The sequence below is a fragment of the Apium graveolens genome, chromosome 9 (genome assembly GCF_009905375.1).
Source record: "Apium graveolens cultivar Ventura chromosome 9, ASM990537v1, whole genome shotgun sequence".
NCBI lineage: Eukaryota > Viridiplantae > Streptophyta > Magnoliopsida > Apiales > Apiaceae > Apium > Apium graveolens.
This window is the reverse complement of record NC_133655.1, coordinates 288309127-288322943: the sequence shown is the minus strand read 5'-3', so window position 1 is coordinate 288322943 and position 13817 is coordinate 288309127. Positions and strand designations below refer to the sequence as shown.

The 13817-nt window shown below is 35.8% G+C and overlaps 3 protein-coding genes across 3 annotated transcripts; 1 reads left to right on the top strand and 2 right to left on the bottom strand.

Moving 5' to 3' along the window:
• Positions 1 to 69: 69 nt before the first annotated feature.
• LOC141687520 (ubiquitin carboxyl-terminal hydrolase 3-like) lies at positions 70 to 4004 on the top strand. The gene is made up of 9 exons (XM_074492826.1): positions 70 to 246; positions 1287 to 1418; positions 1515 to 1553; positions 1748 to 1853; positions 2002 to 2060; positions 2283 to 2357; positions 3095 to 3143; positions 3451 to 3527; positions 3704 to 4004. Exons 1-9 carry the CDS (start codon positions 172 to 174, stop codon positions 3797 to 3799), a joined length of 708 nt encoding a protein of 235 aa, XP_074348927.1. The 5' UTR covers positions 70 to 171; the 3' UTR covers positions 3800 to 4004.
• A 786-nt stretch (positions 4005 to 4790) lies between these two features.
• LOC141682908 (oleosin 1-like) lies at positions 4791 to 5475 on the bottom strand. The gene has a single exon (XM_074487593.1). The coding sequence runs from the start codon at positions 5406 to 5408 to the stop codon at positions 4965 to 4967; it is 444 nt and encodes a 147-aa protein (XP_074343694.1). The 5' UTR covers positions 5409 to 5475; the 3' UTR covers positions 4791 to 4964.
• Positions 5476 to 6438: 963 nt separating this feature from the next.
• LOC141683863 (uncharacterized) lies at positions 6439 to 10355 on the bottom strand. The gene is made up of 6 exons (XM_074488655.1): positions 10150 to 10355; positions 9628 to 9664; positions 8908 to 9518; positions 8473 to 8509; positions 7967 to 8232; positions 6439 to 7441 (listed from the first exon to the last, which is right to left on the bottom strand). Exons 1-6 carry the CDS (start codon positions 10198 to 10200, stop codon positions 6722 to 6724), a joined length of 1722 nt encoding a protein of 573 aa, XP_074344756.1. The 5' UTR covers positions 10201 to 10355; the 3' UTR covers positions 6439 to 6721.
• Between the last annotated feature and the right edge of the window lie 3462 nt (positions 10356 to 13817).

Sequence of the window (13817 nt, the reverse complement as noted above, 5' to 3'; positions counted from 1 at the left end):
AGGGCCCAATATGATCATCAAGGCCCGGTCGGCCCATTTTAACCAAAAGCAAGGCTTACAAAACTTGGTTTGAGAACAACATCAGTAAGTTGAAGAGACTCTGAAACATATCTTAGAACTAAAATCAACCTCGTTAAGTTAAGCATCAGTTCGAAACTTTGCGTTTGCAGGATGACGTCAGCACCAGACGCACCTTCTAAGAAACGATGGCTTCCTCTCGAAGCTAACCCCGATATTATGAACCAGGTTCAGATCCATTCTCGCTCTTTTTATTTATTTTTTATTATTATTATTTGTTTTTTAAGTTTATGAATTAATCAAACACTTCATGTATATTTTTATTTTTGTATTAGTTAAATGTTTACTACTGCTAGTTGAGTTATTTCGAAAGTGGAACCGAGTTTTGATTGAATTAAGTGTTTGATTAACCTGAGGAAGTGTTGGTTATAGTGAGGTTTTAGGCAGGGTTTGTCGTGAATTTCAATACGTACTCCGTTCAAAAATACAAGTCCCTCCGACTTTTTACGCGTATTTTAATGTGAATAAAAAAACGTGTATTTTAAGGTGAATAAAAAGAATTGCTCTCCAATTCATTTTTCAAATTTTCTTATTCTGAATGAAAATATACATACTAAATTTTAATTCAAAAATGGAAGTTTTAGAAAAAAGTAATGGAACTATGACTTTTATGCATATTAAAGTACACGCAAAAAGTCAAAGGGACGTGTATTTTGGGACGGAGGGAGTATAATTCGAATGTGGGACGCGGTTTTTATGTGTGTCTTATTGTGTTCTTTTATGATATAAAGGTCTGAATTAAGGCAGGATTAGGAAACCGGTGGTTCTTATGATGATTATAGGATTTTGAGGATGAGTATAAGATTTTAAGTGTGTGCCACTGGGGTGTCTTTACTCTTTACCAAACTATGTCATTAATTAATACTACGTGGGGAGTTTATTAAAAATGAAGAGTTTTTACATAAAAATGAGATGATCTTATTGCAAGAGTGTTAACTGTTGAGTGAGGGAGTTACTATTTTCTTGTACAACAGCTCTAGTAGCGGATTGATGATTCACGTTAAACCGTTGTGTTTTAAACTCTTGTGTTCATTATTGTTATATCAACATTGCATGTTGTGCATCCGATCTTGACATTGCTTGTACGTATGAGGAAGTTTCACTCGATTTTTATTCCTTTCCTTTAAAATTTGCTTGTATTAGGCATAGTATAAGAAGCATACTTTACTATTCTATTTAGTACCGATTTGGATTTTGTTTGGGAGCAGTTTCTCTGGGGTCTCGGTGTTCGAGAGGACGAGGTAGGATGCTATGATGTTTATGGTTTTGATGAAGAACTCTTAGAAATGGTGCCCAAGCCAGTGCTTGCAGTTTTGTTTCTCTATCCCCTCACATCTCAGGTCTGTTATTTAGGATATACAACCATTTCCCTTGTTTTATTCTCTATGCATCCACGTTTTTTTAAATAGTACTCCTATTATGATTTCGTCTTGCAGAGTGAAGAGGAGAGAGTGGAACAAGACAGTGTTACAAAGGTCAGTCTTAATAACTCTTAAAATGGCCATCTACTGGATTCTAAGGATGCATCTCATGAATTTTTATGCCATGGTTTTCTCTCTTAAATTGTGGTCGTCTAATCTAATAATCTATTATTATTGGCTACAATTGCATGTGCGACTTATACTAGATGATCTTTTATACCTAAAATTTATATTTATATATAATGCAGGATCAGATAAAGGGAGTTTACTTTATGCGACAAACTGTAGGAAATGCTTGCGGAACTGTTGGACTTCTTCATGCTGTTGGAAATATTACTTCAGAAATACATCTGCGTGAGTGTGTTGATTTTATTTTACCTATTCTCAGTTAACATATTGTTCACATGCTTTACATGAATGGTTATGGGATTTAATTGAGTGCTTTTTAATTGAATTTATTCATTATAGTATTTTATTGGCCATTTACATCTTTAATTTGCAGTTGAGGACTCATATCTGGATAAGTTTTACAAATCAACTGCCGGCATGGACCCAATGGAGGTTGTCTTTTTTGACTTTTATTATTAAGGATGCCGGCCTTGTACTTAAGAGCAGTCCTTCCATGTGCGCTTGCAGCAAATTAAAATATGTAGGGGATTGTTGCCACGGAAACCACTCTTAAGCACAAGACCTTCCTCTTTTATCCATTAATTTGTGTTTTTTTTTGTTTTGGTAATAAAATCTTCTACGGTATGAATGTTTTCTATGCTCATTTTTTTGCAGCGTGCTTTATTCCTTGAAAATGACAGAGAAATGGAAGTTGCTCACACAGTAGCCGCTTCTGCCGGTGAAACTGAGGTGAACTTCTTGTTTGTTTAATTTGATCTTAGAAAACAGGAAATCATCTTTACACTTATGCAATCCTTGTATTTGAAAACTGTATCAGTGCTTCTATCCTATCCATTGATTTTTAGGTTAATGGAAATATCTTAGAATGAATAATATGACCTCAGTTGGAAGTTGGTTCTTTTGATACTGTTCTTTCCATGCCAGATATTGTGAAACTCTGATAAATGTTGATTAAAGAAAAGTTACAATCATTTTTCGAACAGAAAGATGATGATGTTATTAGCTCATTGTAGGAAATTCGGAAAGCTATTGAAGCTCTGGTTTATCCTGGGAAACAGATTATGAATTTAAAAATTATATTAATAAGTGTGCAGCCTATGTAAGTAGCTTAAGAGAAGGGTGACTCTGATATGCCAGAAATTCTTAAGTAAATAGTTGTATTAGCTTGTTCCATTTACTAAAAGTGCCTTGTTACTGCGTTAGTGTCTTGAATGTGTAGATATTGTGTTCATAGTGTGTTAAACTACATATATATGCTCTGTCTTGCATGTTACAATGTTTTAATATTTATTAATCTACCGCATGTATATTCAAAGCAGAATAAGAAAATACAAATTCAAGGATAAAAAGGCCGTCATTCACAGTGAAAACACAGAGAATAAAACCTGTCAAGGATATATATTTCTAGATTGTGTTGTTGATTTTGATTGTTCATACTTGTTAATGTTATATGTTTTCTCTTACAGGCTACAGATAATGTGGACACTCATTTCATCTGCTTCACATGCGTGGATGGTAAGTATATCCCTTTTTTACCACTGACACATAAAACATTCAAGACATGATTTCGACATGGAGTACAAAGTTGTACTTCACATTCCTAGACCATTCTCCCAGACGTGGAGTATTTGTACATTTGTACGTCACATTCAAAGACCATGCTCTTCATGTTGAATTCCAAATAGCAGTAATCCATAAGCAATTAGTGTATTTGGTTTATCAACTCTCATCCTTGAGGCCGAAAATTTAAAACTCCACCAATTAGCATATTTGACTTATTTTTTGCTGGTTGTCCAATGTAATGTAAATATGATTTTTGCAGGACAACTTTACGAGCTTGATGGAAGGAGGGCAGGGCCAATTTCACATGGTGCTACCACCCCTAGCAGCTTATTACAGGTAACTACTTAAATGTGGCCAAATACAGTATTCTCTTCCAAACGAAGAGGGTTCTGAAATCTTTCGTTCTAGAGAAAACTAAAATTTAACGTTAACAGTTTCTTGTGGTAATGTGGTGTCATCCTTTTGGCATTCTGTAATTTAAAGATTATAATAAATATAACATATTTTTGCAGGATGCTGGAAAAGTTATACAAGGTATGATAGCAAAGAACCCAAGTTCGATGAATTTCAACTTAATTGCTATTTCGAAGAGGGTCGAAGGAGCTTGATTTACATGTAGAACAGTTATAGTTGGAGTTTGGACCTGAAAACTCGACTTTTACTACATCAAAACCAGGAGTTTTTGCGCTTAGCGCTATCATTTTTTTCTCAACTATCATGGCAATAGCCATATCTGATTATCTGTAAGAGATCTTAAGTCTTGTAACTGCTATTTTTACATCACTCCCAATCTTAAAAGTTGAAATTTGTAGATGACCATCCAAATATCTCTCCTTTAATGTGAATGTGAAGTGTGACCCTTATTTTTAGACTTATGTCATTTATTGTAAATCCAAGCCTTTCACTTGGAAACAAGTGATTGATGTTTCCGCGAAGTACCGTAAACTCAAGTGGTAAAGAATTTATCCTCTTTTCTTCCAAGTTCTGGGTTGATGATATCGAGTTCAACTCTGACTCATTCGTACATTTTTTCATTATTGCTGAAATACACAGAACATATGGTTGAAATCGATTTTTATTGACCAATCAGAACTTCCAAGTTCTGGGTTCGACTCGGGATGATATCGAGTTCAACTCTGACTCATTCCGGACTCATTCCGAAATCTATTAAAGAATGGACACTACTTAAGTTGAAATTTGTAGATGATTGTCCAAATATCTCTCTTTAATGTGAATGTGAAGTGTGAACCTTACTTTTAGACTTCTGTCATTTATAGTAAATCCAGGCCTTTCACTTGGAAATAAGTGATTGATGTTTCCGCGAAGTCCCGTTAACTCAAGTGGTAAAGAGTTTATCCTCTTTTTTCCGAGATCTGGGTTTATGATGATGTTTCCGCCAAGGACCAAGTCCTCTTTTTTCCGAGATTTGGGTTTATGATGATGTTTCCGCTAAGGACCATAAACTGAAGTGGTAAAGAGTTTATCCTCATTTCTTCCGTGAACTCGGATGATTTTGTTCTGAATTCGACCCTAACTCATTCCGAAGTCTATTAAAGAATGGACACTACTTGGCTAATTAGTTATAGTCAAGAAAAAATATATTACCAACCCCATTTTTCATTGAACACAATTAACATCGAAATGAACAACACATTTTAGAACAACAAACAAAACACAAAAACACTGATTAAGAACAACAAAAGTCCTGACAACATAAACAAAACATAATCAAGAACTCTTGGGGTTGCTGATTAAGCCACAATACTACATCATTCAGTAATTAGTCCCCTTAGTTCCCTTCATAGCTTCTTGTCCAAGCTGAGCCGATTTCTCCCTTATCCCTTCCGCCGTGCCGATGATTTTCGACTTGATCATATCAAGCATGTCCGCTCCGATGGGGTGCTTCCCCGTCACGTACTTGTACATCCACGTCAGCACAAAGGTGGCAGTGGCCCCCAGTCCACCGGCAGTGAAAACTCCTGCCCCTAGAAGGCAGATAGTGATCACAGCCGGTACGAGAACCGGGCTGAAGATCACGAAAACCGGGGTGGCGAGAACGAGGCCGATCACGGTGGCGGCGAGAGTGAGGCCGGAAAGAACCATCAGAGAACCGGTGAGGGTGACGGCGGTGGTGGTTTTCGCAACTTTGTGAGATATTGGCTGTTGTTGCTGATGATGTTGCTGCATGTGGAGTGGCTGGTTCTGATTTTGAGCCATTTTTTTCACAGCTACAAAATTGATAAATTTAACAAGATTTAGAGTGTTTAATGTAAATGAACAGCAGAGTTTAGGAGGTGTATATAAAGAGTGAAAACTGATGCATGGGGGTGACGTGGCGGGTGTTATTTGGGTTGTGCATGCACGTGGCGTTTTGAGGATGTTATTGCATGACACGTAGGTTGGTGGTGCATGCAGATGAAAAACTAGGGATTATCTATTTTTTTTTCTTTGTTGGGGAGAGATCAAGATGTTATGTGAAGCATGTGATGGTTCAGTTGTTGTCACTTGTCATCTAGCTCTTTATTTTGAGTTACTGGACAAATCTTTAGCCACACAAGTCTCGACCAGAATGCACTTAAATTTGTGTACGGTAAAATGTATGCAGATCTTATCGATATAAATTGATCTTATCTCAATATAACATATAAATAACGGAAGAGTATGAAATTTACTGATATTATATAGGTAGATCTTATCTCAACATAACATGTAAATGTAATATATAATGATATGAATTCCGTGTGTGGACTGATGAGCTCTTATTTTAACATAACGTAAACGAATACAAGTTCATTTCATAAGTGGCCTAACATAAATCAATTATCATAAAATTTAGTTTGGAAATGTTGATTCAAGACATTCACCTTTTCAAAAAGGTTTATGATTTTAGAAAATTAAGAAAAAATGTTGTTAATGGAAACCGGGCCGATTGATAAATTGCAACTAGGTGTCAAGCTCAGGGACGTGGTCAATATATAGTCAGCGGGGGCGGCTGACCCCTTTCATAAATATATGTATAGAAAAAATATTTCCCTAAAAAATATATATTGTAAATTTTATTTTTGACCCCACTCGGAAATAATAATTGTAATAATGCATTTAATTTTGACTCTGGTGACCGTAATTCCTAGCTACGCCCTTCGGGATAGTTGTAGAATTATATGTTGAAGTCAGCTGATTAACAGGGTGTGAAACTTGAAAGAATTGCAATGAAGTCCATGGGAATCTGTTGTTCATTGCCCCTTTTGATCAATGTAAATGAGGGGTTTGCCAGTAATTCATAAAACACTTATAAGTCTCAGGTAAAAACTGGGATTTAAAGTTACATCTTCGAATAATACAATGTTGATGAGTTCAGTAGTTACAAGAAGCTCAGTTTAATAGAATGAAGGGTATTTAGTTGCTTATTACAGAACTGAACAGCACACCAGTTTGTAGCTAGAGGTCTATCTCAACTCAGATTAAATAGGAAGATAGTTCAGACCCTCAGCAGTATCCCCAACAATATCTTTAAACAGACGGTGTGGATTTTATAAACGACGCACCCAACGTTCAAGTCCAAGCTGCTTCATTGGAGGGCCGAGTTTTGGTTTACTTTTCTGTGGACACCTCCATTTCCCAGCAACTCCTAGCACGTCGGAGGGTTGAGTGTTTGTTGTGTCCATTAATGCTCTTCTGTTTAGGCTCTCGGCCTTGTTACCGTCTGATAAAACTTGTACTCCATTTGTCAAAGGTTTAGAACAGGCTACATGTGGCCTAATTAGAGGGTTGCCATCATTTTCTCTTAGACCCCTATTCTTTTTTGCTGAAATAAATCCAGTTTCTGCACAATCATTTTTGTCATTTTCCTTGTCATCGCTCATTTGTGTTCTTGATGAGCTTCTTCTACTTGATACGAAATCCAAGTTACTTCTAGGTGATACAAACATATTACTGTTTGATTGAGCTTTACCTCCAGAGTCTTCCTGCACAGAACCCCCATTATTCAGTGCCTTTCTTGAAGAGTTCACTTCATCGCCTAAACTTTTAAGAGCAACAGATGTTTTATGTATGTCATGCTGCAGGAACTTTCTCTTTGGTTTTCTAGTAATATCTCTTCTTTCTTCTAGGTCTGAGAACTCAGCATCTTGAAATGAAACGGCTTCGCTACCTGGTGCTGAGTTGCTTTCCAAAACTTGTTGAGAAATCCCTTTTAGAGGCAGATTGTTTGTCGCAAACAAGTTTCTTATCCCTCTGGTCTTCTGGTTTCCCTGATAATTTATTAAGAAAAAATTAGCTTAGAAGCAGGGAAGTATATCTAAAATATACTGCATTCGCAGATATTTATACAACTTCTTTAAAATTATATAAACTATGAAGCACCTATAAGGAACTCAAAGAATGCTCAATTGAGAAGCCATAAAAAACTTATGTCAGCATATTTATAAATGATCAGTAGGTACTGCTGGACATTAGTAAAGCCCAAATCTCCGGAATGCCTTAATATTTATCATTTTTGTAACTTCATGAAAGCAAAATGTTGGGTAACAGTAGCCTATTTTACACTTTCTTTAAAGACTTCAGAAAATATCAATTCATTCCACATTGATATTTCATGTGGTGAGATGCCACAAAACTCTTGTTCTAAAAATTATAAATGGCAAGATATATAATTAGTGGTTGATCCGTCAGTTAGTTATGGCCTTGCATCGTAGAATAATATTATTAATAGATCATGATTTGATTTCCTAGGCAACACTTCATAGGAGTTAAATAAGAAAAGGAACAAGGTATACCCAGTGATCATGGCTGTTATCTTCGTCAGAACTGCTAGTTCTAACATATCCAGCCGAATCCATCATTCTGCCCACCAATTCATCACTACTCCGAGTTACTGTACTTTTCATGCCATTCTCTTCTTTCAACTCTATGCTCATTTCAATCTGAAGCCCTTGCGTAGTCTTGCCTTCTTCATTACTAGGAAGTCTAAATTCATCATTTGTATCAAGTACAGGAGATTCGTATACATAGCTTGAGAACCAATTCTTGATGTCAGGAGGTTCTGATTGAAAAAGGAAAGAAAGTATAAAAACTGAAAAAGATATCAGCTTACTATTATATTAACTCATCAGCAATTTTTTACAAGTAAAATGCCAGCCTATATACAATTTAACTGTATGTGTGACCCTGCGCATTGAATTAATTCAATCCTTACATCTTATTCTTTAGAATGACCATAGAATTCTCATAATCACAATGAACATCATTTGAAAGACAAAAGAGATTGAGGAGTGTTACTTACCAGAAGAAAAATTTAGCGTGTCTGACATATTGGCAACCTATAAAAATATTAATCAACATATGTTAGGATACAAAAAGCAAGTTTAAAAGTGCTACTGCTAGCCTACTGTAATATTGACTATCTACAGAATGAGCTGGGCAATAAAAAGGAAATGGATTATTTCCCGCATAAATGTTGGATTATCTGAATCTCATCAGTTCAATGTCTTTTCAAATAAGGATCATATATGAAACCTGTTTATATTTAGTGCAAATGAGTTACCTATTCCTACCAACAACTCATGATTAACTCAGAATCACTGTGGCCAAATTAAATACCATTTAATCGTCATGCATTATAATTTTGGAACTGCATTCCATGTTCTTGATTTTGTCTGAAACTTTGAGATGTTTAATAATTACAATGCTCCTCTAAATCGGAAAAATTAGTGGTTACCTGATTCGCATCGTTCTTGATAGAGTTCGCGCATCCAAGTCCCTCTGAACCTGCTTTGTCATGAACAAAAGTTTCAACATTTCCAAGCTCTCCAAAAACCCTGCAATTTTCATCTTTTTGGTTGATGCTATCTTCAACAAAAGTCTCCTCTTCGCTGCAACCATTTCCTTTATAAAAACCACAACCTACATAATCCACACTATCCAAACCCCCAATTTCACCTAAATTCTCACCTTCCAGTTTGATGCTATCTTCAACACAAGTCTCCCCTTTGTCGCATTCATCCCTTTTCAAACCTCCAATATCCTTTAACACCTCCAAATTCTCGTCTTTCTCTTTAAAACTATCTTCAACAAAAGACCCCTCTTCACTAAAACTATTCCCTTGAACTTCATCACTACTTTTCCAATCATCTTCACTAAATTTCTCTTCCACAAGTACCCCTAAACCCTGATCTTTTTCTTTAATGCTATCTTCAACATAAGACACCTCTTCTTCTTCTTCACTATCATTTACTATCAAACTATCACACCCCTCTAAACCATCTGCAGTATTAAGTTCTGGAGATCGATATTCATAGCTCGAAAACCAGTCCTTTAAATCAGGTGGCTCTAATCAACAAAAAACACAAAATTCAACACAATTACACAAGATCTCAATTATTCAACTTCTGGGTATTTTCACAAATCAACAATATTTAAGTGGGCAAATTACACTAACCTGAAATAATCAAAAGTGGGTCAACAGAACCCAAACCCTACATTAACAAGAACAAGTAAAAATCAAGAAACTTGTGGCATGCTAATAAAAATCAAATATTTACACTATAAACATATAAATGCATCTGTAAATTACAATTAGTGGGTCATAAACTTATAGTCATTAAAAGAAGCAAGAAATGAATCTGAAGTAAACTAAAAACAGAGAGAGAGGGTGAGAGAGAGAGCGAGAGCGACAGCGAGAGAGAGGAGAGGAGAGAGGACGAGAGAGAGTAGGAGGAGATTTGAGGAGAGGGGGAGTAGAGAGAGGGAGATGAGAGAGAGAGAGATGAAGATCGAGAGATGAGGAGAGAGAGGAGAGAGACGGAGAGAGAGAGAGAGAGAGGAGGGAGAGATGATGAGAGCTGAGAGAGAGAGAGAATGAGACGAGAGAGGAGAGAGAGAGTAGAGAGAGAGAGATGAGAGAGAGATGCGCAGGGAGAGAGAGAGAGAGAGAGAGAGAGAGATGCAATTGTTGGCGTACCTGAGACTCTGAATTAGAAGGGCTGAACCCTAAATGTGAATTCTTGGTCATCTACACTTCAACTCTTTACTTCAATTCATTTGCCTGATACAATTGACATACAAATAAGGTGGACAAATGTTGACATTGTTTTGGGAATTTGAACTTTGGAGTAATTGATATTTTTGAACTCTCCCGGTTCTAAATTCCGGTGCCCGCCAAAACTATTTGTATTTCTCCCGTTTTTGACTTTAAAAAACATGGAGGGTCACTTATTATAAAAAAGATTACCCCATTTAAAAGTTTTTTCATCGGCAAAATTTATAGGTGAAAGTTATACTTTTGTTATTTAAAAAATTTATAAGTTGTAAATGAAAGTAGAAATTAGAAATAGATGATAAAAAAGATTGCAATAGATATTAAACTATCATTTCTAGTTAAACCACTTTTAACACCCATTAGTTTTAATTTTGATAGAGTTAATATGAAATTGATTTCATACCTTAATTCACATAATTTTTTGTCAGTTTTTGATAAGGTAAATTAGTTATAACTTGTAAAATTTTATCCTTTGAGAATTTGATCAAATTTGTCTTGTAATTACTTGAAGGTCGATTTTCTAACTATATAATTGACATGAGAACCAAATCTGATTTTCAAAATTTGAAGGTTATTCCGACCTCGCTCAAAAAATGGTTGAAAAATAAAAAGATATTGAATATCCTTATATTTATATTTTGGTAAAATTGTCCGTGATTCTAACGGTTGCAACTTCAACAATTAAGATATGGTTTGTCCATGATTCTAACGGTTGCAACCGCAACAATTAAGATATGTTTTTCAGCCAAAAATATACACAATAATCTAATATATAAAATTATTTCCTTTAATTTTTTTCGAGTCGAGTTGGAGCTTATTTTGAGCCGCACTCGAGCAGAACATGTCAAATTCTCGATTTGAGCTTGTTAAAAAAAATCTAACCCCCTTATATTCGAAACCGGTTTCGTCATAGGTAACAAATTAGCGGTAATAAATTAGTTGATGTCATGTGTTAATTTAATTTAACTCTCTTTGATAATTAAAGATATGTTATTTTAGTATGACCGTATAATTCAAGTGGTTGAGAAATTTATCATCCTCGTTTTATCATATCTTGGTTTATCATTCTGATCCTGAGTCCGTCCCTCACTCACCCTGATAATTTCTTAGAACAAATATTCTATAAGTTGTATTTGTTAAAAAAAACATGTTATTTGGTTTTAAGAAGTTAAAAAATGCATTTTTAAATATAAAATTTTATATATATATATATATTGGTGACATTTTTTATATAGAATATAATTTCGGTCAAATTTAAAGTGTAATTTGAGTGTAATATTGAGGTGGGGGTTCACCTGCGACTGTAACTCGAGTTGGGGGCTTGCATGTTCACTCGACTCGAACTCGTTTAAATGGTCTCGATTTGACTTGTTTAAGTCGTCCGGCTCGAACTCATTTAAATGGGTTCGACAGAATGAGCCGAGTTCGGGTAGAGATTTCGGCTCGCTTAATTAAACGAGCCAGCTCAACTCGACTCATGAAATTAAACGAGTCGGGTTCGGTATAGGTTTAGCCTCGATTATGTGTAAAATTAAATAAATCGGTTCGACTCGACCCGTAAATTTTTTTGTTGCAGAAATATAAATATGTAATTGATAAAAATCAAGAATACAATCCGGAAGGACATAGTTTCCTTCATTTATCAAAGTATATCATATAACCGAAAAGCAAACAAGTGCTCCCAGAAACTTATACAATATCACTTCAATGTCCGATCAGATAACCCACAACTAGAACTCGTTAAAACCCCTTAAGAGTAAAACCCAGTGGGAAAAAAACTCGAGGGGGGAGGAGTATCCAGTAAAAATATATTATACAAAACTAAGAATAAACCAGTGTTTGATAACTGTGCAGGCAATCTTGCAAATATTCCACATTATCTTGTAATACGAGAACTTCGTTGATAACTGAGCTTTAAATCTAATATGAGAACCCTCATTAAACCTCTTACTAACCTGAAAATAAAATCAAAGAGACAAAGTAAAATATTAAAAAGCGATCAATAAAATTATAAAACAAATACAAATATATAATACATAATGATAACATAAAATCTAACCAAAATATTAGCTAGACACAAATAAGCCCACTAAATTGGCACAAAACAAGCCCGATAAATTGACACAAAACAAACCCAATAAATTGGCACAAAATATGTCCAATAATTGCCACAAAATTCCCTCCAATAAGGCCAAAATCATGCCCTCAAACAGGCCACCCATAAAATCTTCAATCAAGACACTCATTAAAATATCTATCAAATAATTAAATAGATTCTAGATTTGTAACTCACTCTTTAAGTAAATACCAAAATTACTCCAACAATTATGACATCAACAATTAAATTAAATGAGCAATATCTGTTACATTAATACACCCCAAATACCCATCATCTTCTCCAACCTTCCACCACCACCATCAATCATGACTACTTCCGGTGACATCACCGTCCGACCTTCTACCGGTCAAATTCCGACAAGCTCGTAACACAAATTTTCTTATGGAGTTCTACTCACCATAACTCGATCTATCAATCTACCCAACCCGTTTTTCCAAATTCAATCCGAAATACTTCCCATTTTAAATATAAAAATACACTCAAATACTAAACATCTTCAACCTCTGAACATTAACATCTTTTTCAACTTTCTGCCACCTGCATCCATGACTGCCGCTAGAGCCGGCCAAATGTGCGGGTTTGAACCGCACATTCGGGACCGGTTCGTACGGAAACCGGAAAAAATTCGGACCGAACCGGGCCGGTTCAAACCCGCCCAACTCGCTAAATTAGGTGAACCGAATACGAATTCTAATTTCAGAACCCAGAACCGCACGAGCCCGCACGAGCCCGCACTAGCCAAGCCCGCACGAGCTGCACGGACCAGGCAACTCGCACAGCCCGCACGAGCCCGCACAGCCCGCCCGCAAAATATTTAATGTATTTTTTTTAAAGTTTTAATATCATTTGATTTGTAATTTTTTAATGTTTGATGCGGTTTGTTCAGTTTTTTTAGAGAGGAGTCCTCTCACATCATTTGTAATTTTTTTAAATTAATAAAATTTATAAGAGGTATCGTCCTCTTTTTAACCAAAAACCTAAAATAATAAAATTAATTGATTATAATTATTATTTTTCGAATAAATTATGTGACATAATAGAAAATAATGTTACATTTTATTAATAATTTTTTAATAAACATTGTTATACTAATTTCAAATTTTATATAGTAGAAAATATTTATTATACACACGAATATTAAACTCTATTTATATGCTTGACTGCTTGCTGCTTGGACATTACGTTCACATCACATGTGATGTGACATAGACATAGTAGACATTATAATGCACATGGATGGATGCACAGCCCGCACTCAACCCACTCAGCCCGCACTCAACACGCACAGCCCACACTCAACCCGGTTCAGCCCGCATCGCTCACGAGTCCAGTGTCGGTTACGAGTCCTTGTCTGTCAATTCGAACCCGGTCCGGCCCGATTCGTTCAACTTACGTGTCGGTTCAGTGTTTATGCTTCACGAGCTCAACCCGCATTCAGCCCGGCCCGGACCGCATGGACCGCCCAACTGGC